General features: G+C 42.3%; 1 protein-coding gene across 1 annotated transcript; it reads left to right on the top strand.

Moving 5' to 3' along the window:
• Window positions 1-584: 584 nt before the first annotated feature.
• Window positions 585-1,417, top strand: LOC144739160 (diablo IAP-binding mitochondrial protein-like; the record flags this gene model as incomplete). The annotated part of the gene is given in 3 exon segments (XM_078622133.1): window positions 585-740; window positions 851-920; window positions 1,215-1,417. Coding segments are annotated over 3 exon segments (429 nt in total), but the record flags the coding sequence as incomplete, so codon positions are not given.
• Window positions 1,418-5,974: the final 4,557 nt, after the last annotated feature.

Raw genomic sequence — 5,974 nt, 5'->3', positions numbered from 1 at the left:
ATCCTTTTGGATGACTCCTTCGGGGAAATTAAATTAATTACACCGATAGATCGGAAGAAGGGTTTATCTCAGTACCTAGTAGTTAGCTGTGTACTCGTACCACAAAATGCTCTACTTTTCAATCATAAACAAACAAACAAATGTGCCAATTTGCAGTGAATGTGTATGGTGACAAATTCCAATCCATGATTTCCTAACTTGTGAAATCTGCCCTAGCTCACTCTAACTCATCGACATTAGCAGAGATTATAGCACCATCACCAAAGAAAACCATAAACAAAGTACTGACATGGAAGCATGTATGTCTACCCTTTGTACCCACTCATTTTCAACCCGTTCGTGCACCCTTTTGTCCCTCATCTCCATATTCAGACATACCAGTAACGACAATAGCAAAGAGTTTCAGTTTTATTCCACCCCAGTTAAAATGTGGTGTTTGAGCATTAAAACAATGTTTCTCACTTATCTGACCTTAAGTACTCCTTGCATGACCTGACTCAAACAGTTTGCACCAGCCTCTTTTTTCCGAAAGTAATAAATATATGACTTATATTGAAATATGTTCTGCCACTTTTTGCCACCAGGCTGTGCATACACTCATTGCTCTACAACGACGCTATTTGGACTCACTGGGAAAACTGACCCCAGCAGAGGAGGATTCCATCTGGCAGGTGATCATTCGCCAGCGAGCAGAGGTTAGTTGTCAAATGTAGGAACACTATGCTCATAACCAATATCTTGTTAGCAATTTGTTTTTCTGACCTCATAGTAAACATGAAACAACACTGATGGAGATTTTTTTTTTGGTGTTTACCTCTGATAGATCAATGACAGACAAGATGAATGCAAGCGGCTCGAGTCAACCTGGGTCAACGCAGTCAAGTTGTGTGAAATGGCAGCTGAGGCTGCGTTAACTGCAGGTATGCAAAACATGTCTGCGTGATTGAACTGTGGGATGTCATGGAGTAGGAATTCTCAGGTTTTCTTGTTATGATGTGTTCAAGTACCACCCACTTTGGCTTTGTATGCCAGTGTTTGTGCCACTGCCTATTCATCTGCCATCAGCGTTTTGAGTATGGATCATTTGATGTCACTCAGCTGCACTTTGTGTCAAACTCTATGGAGATGATGGAGGGAAGTGCCATGACAACACCAAATGCAAGTTTTCGACAGGTGCCGTGTGAAACATTTTTTGGATTTGTGTGTTTTCTCAGGAGCTGAGCAGGCGTGCATCACGCTGCAGACAAATATCCACCTGCTCCAGACCCAGGTGGAGGAAACACGGAAACTCTCACAAGATGCAGACCAGAAGCTGGCTGAGGCTAAAGTCATGGAGATTGAACGGATAGCTCAACACGCTGCCTCTTTGGAGTATAATGATGAAGACGTACCTGAGGCTTACCTCCGTGAGGATTGAAACAATTAGTTATATGACCGAAGAGGAGGCATCAGAATGCTTTAAATACACTCAGATATGAACACATGTCTTTTGAGGTCTATATCTGGGTTTGACTTTCTTAGAAGGGTGTTCATATTTATGTCCTCACATCTGCACAAATAAAGCTAAAGGATCATACAAACAAAGGACACATCTGTCCCTCTGGAATTTAGCTATTCCATTCATGTGTTTGGTCTTTGGACAATTCATTCGACATGTGATGATCATCTTCCTGAGCAGAGCTTTGTGTTAGTTTGTATTGTGCCTTGACTAGCAATCAAAGTAAATATTAGTAAAGGCGTGAACACTGGCATGTTTTATTTGGTTGTATGAATGCACAATAAAAGTAGTAACTTCTTGCTATGGCTCTTTTTTATATATATACTGTATATAACCCTCAGTGTATCCTCTGGTTTTAAAACAACCACTACTACAAATAAAGGCTTCCGCCTCATACAGTTGCCAAAATATGACAGTCGGTTGAAAATAGCATTATTTTGTCACAGTTGTCCTGACGTCAGGGTTGTGAACATATCCTCTGTGGTCGTCTTGGAAAATGCTGAGGTGACCAGAAGCCCACTCATAAATAAAGTAAAGGCACCACACAATTGGCTGAGCAACGCTGTAATTGTGAAATGCCGCTTTTTTTTTCCCCCTTCTTTTTTGCATGTGACTGCCTGTGAATGAACGTACCAATGATCACTTGTTTATTTCTCAGAGAACATCTTCTCAAGGTGGTGTCAGTTTACTTGTTATTCACGTCCTTCATTTTCACTCAACAGCTCTACCTTCATTGCAAATTACCCATGCACTGACTGACTGTTGTAAGGCTCTTAGGTTGTGACAACACTCACTCACTCACACGCAGCTGTCATCACATCATCCACAATGATGAAACAGTGTTTTCTGATGCATTTAAAGTCCAATAGTTCTGACTATGTCTTGTGCATTTACCAGATTTACTAAAACGAAACATTCTTTGCTCTGTGTGCATTCTCCCAGCAGATGGCGATCTAAGTTACAACACATTATCCATTCATTCAGTTGAATTCCTCGTGTTTTCATTCCCAGTTCAATGAAATTCTACCCATGTTAGTCTATGATTATTTTCCATGTTCCATGTCAATTTCGTTTTTAAACCAACCAACCAAGTAGTCATACTATGTTCTTTGGAGAGCCCTCGGTCAGGCTATACTCTATTGGCATTTTGTGTGAATGAACATGCTACACATTGCAGTGTTGCATGGATTTCAGCCCTTTGCTGGCAATATCTGTAATTTTCTCTGCTCACTTGTGTGCTTTACATTGATGAAGTAAGTGGGACGCAACAGTTGAAACACATCTCTTCCTTCCAGTAATGTGAATACAATAGTTGGTCGGTCTTAAATGTCTTCACATTGCCTTCCAAAGGTCAGCGTGTGCCGCTGAGGTCTGTTTCAGAGGGAGCTCATTACGGGTACAGACCTGTGTGGCGCTATGAACAAATTCAGGTAGCATCAGCAGTATGGTGACCTCTACCCGCTCTAGATGGTCAAGCTTTGGCAGGAGATGGGATTGTGAGTGTGGGGGAGCATTTGAGGTGTTCAAGCGCTGGCTCACCAGTGTGACTATTGAGGAATGTTGTGTTTAAACAAAGTCTGTTTTCACAGACTGTAAAACCAAATGTCCCAGACAGTCTGTGTGGATGTATGTGCATCCACTGGTCACAGGGAAGGTGGTGCCAGTGTGGCCTGGAAGAAAATGTAATAATTCTTGCCGACAAGTATTTTTGCAGCAAAAACCCTCAGTGAGGTAACCACAGTTACGAAAGGTTTTGGGTCATCAATGTTTATTATATGAAGGGGCATTTATGCAGAATTTATGCAGCCCATGTTGTGATAGTGCCATGAATGAGCTTGCCACCACAAAAGTTAATATTATTAACACATTAAACGTTTTATGGAAGGAAATATGTACAAAATGTGATGTGAAGATGTGATTTATAATCTCATAAATATACCAGTTCTGTTACATTGCAAAGTGGCCCAGGAGGGTAGATTGATTAGTGAAAAGGGCAGCACTTTCACCTGGGGATTTATAGCTCCTTAAGGATATAAATAAAGCACCAGAGGGTATATAGGCAGGGGGTATAGTGTGGTGACACATCATGGGTCATGCTTTAATCACAATGAAGCTGAGCTGCGGCGCGGGAGAGGGAGACACCCTACAGACTTCCCTGAAGATGGGCCCGAAAGGCATCACAGCACAATAAAAAAGAGTGCCTTCATCATGAGGGAACCACGTCGAAATGACATTTTTGCTTATCTTAAGTGAATAAACGTGATGTTCGCGTCAATCTGCTGAGGGAGCAGCTTTATCAATCTGTGTGACAATGCGTGATAACGCTGTGCTGCACACCAGGCTGGATTCCTACAGGTGTCTCTGCAAAAGCTGTACTTATCTCAAACAGAACAATGCAAGGCTGCTTCACTGGCACATCTGTGTTTCTGCACTAAAGCTGGCGAGAGTACTATTTTTCAGGAATAGACATTTGCAGTAATCAGAGGCGCGTGACCGATTTGTCCTTCAGGAAATGATTTCTGGGGTTTTATATTAACTTTCACATTCACTTCCTTGTTCCTTCATTTGTTTTACATTGTCCCCAAAACATGTACCTTAACAGTATTGCTTTTTTAGGTGTCTTCCAATTTATGCAGAATTAGGTGGCGTTAAGCCAACCCTTTATTAATTCTTTAACAGGGAAGTTTTGGCCACTTTACAGGAGAACATTCATGTATATTCAGTATATCTGTGAAGGTTCTCAGTCATCCAGGTCATGGTATCTTGCTGGGTTAAATCGTAGGCAACTGGACTTCTGGTGTATATTCAGTATAATATGGGTGTCAAACACGACGAAAATGGGCCATAAATGGTCCAGTTGAATTGAATTGAATTTGCAATACATGGTAACATTAGCATTAGCTGCATGGTTGACCCCTAACAAATGTGTTTATTGTAGAGGGATTTGAAACGAGTTTTGCTGAGTGGTTGCAGATTTCCTCTCCAAAAGCAAAACCTCATTCAGTAATCTCCATTTATGTACTAAACACCTGTCCAAACACGCTTACACTCCACAGTCACACACTGATGTTGGTGATGTCAGCTCACATTCACACAGCGAACAACTAGGATTGAGCAGGGTCAAACCACCAACCTTTTGGTTATTGAAGGACCTGCTCAATCTCCTGGGCTATATGATATAAATTCAGTAAAAAACTAAAAACAAACAACAAACAGATTTTAACTAGGCCACTCATTATTGTGTAGTAATGCTGCAGTTTATAATTAATTATAACCTAACATCTTTTAGGTGACAGAGGGTTTGGGGCCCTGGAAAAGTTGACAGTCCAGAATCACCTGATTTGTTACAGGACAAGTCATCAAAATGGTTTTAAGAATGATTACATTTCATTCATTCTACTGCACCACCTCTGCCAGTAAGTTACCATAACAGAGATTTATCAGGTTCACTAATTCACTCTGTGCCAACATCTTAGCTCTTTAACAGGACTAATCAAACTGACAGGACTCGTGTGTGTGTGTGTGTGTGTGTGTGTGTGTGTGTGTGTGTCTGTGTCTGTGTCTGTGTCTGTGTGTGTGTGTGTGTGTGTGTGTGTGTGTGTGTGTGTGTGTGTGTGTGTGTGTGTGTGTGTGTGTGTGTGTTGCTCGTGCAGGAGTGGTACAGCCCACGCGGGTCGGTCAGTCCTCCCGAGCTCGAGCGAGCGAGCCAGACGGAGCGGCGCAGGGACGCGCGAGGAGCAGCGACCGGGAGCGGTGCTCAGTCAGACACGAACCATGGAGAAAGAGTCACCGCTACGGAGGTGCCTGCCTTCAGATGGACTGCGACTTTTAACATCCCTTCTCACCTTATACGGACTTACCTGTAAGTTCTTTGTCATTCCGCCCACACTTATTTCGAGGCCATTGGAAGAAGTTGTGTGCGTTTAGTTTCTGATACAATGTGCTAAAACCAGCTCGAAGTCCTCCAGTCAGAAACACCTAGCTTTAAGCTAACAATCCCAGTCCCAGTTGATAGTTCACAGCGTTGCGTAGGCAGGAAAGAATGGTTCACTGCCGTTCACCGTTAGCTCGAAGCCGTTCGACTTTGCCTCTAGAGCTCCGTTACTTCTCACAGTTCATGCTAACTTATAGCCTCATACAGACACTGCTACTGCTTTACTGAGACCAGTCTAACTGTCTGTATTTGGGGACATGAGACACGTTTAATCATGATTTGATTGAGTTTAACGTTAAGTTTAACGTTACTTATGTTAACCACAACATGACCTAATGTTAGCTCACATCTTTTTTTCAGAGAGTGATGGGAAAATACCGGCTGGTTTCTCTTCCAATAACATGGCCAGATGTTCACAGATATTAACATTTCAGTAGCAGAGGTATTCAACAGTAGACACCAAAGTAGGACAGTATGGGTGTCACTTGTGGTGACCCAGTGGAGCCCTTTGGTTGAAAGGTTTGCAAAGTGGTTGAAAACAG

This window comes from Lampetra planeri, unplaced genomic scaffold (genome assembly GCF_965212315.1).
Source record: "Lampetra planeri unplaced genomic scaffold, kcLamPlan1.2.h2 scaffold_1340, whole genome shotgun sequence".
Classification (NCBI taxonomy): Eukaryota; Metazoa; Chordata; class Hyperoartia; order Petromyzontiformes; family Petromyzontidae; genus Lampetra; species Lampetra planeri.
The sequence above is the reverse complement of the archived record's forward strand: the minus strand, read 5'-3'. Positions and strand labels throughout refer to the sequence as shown.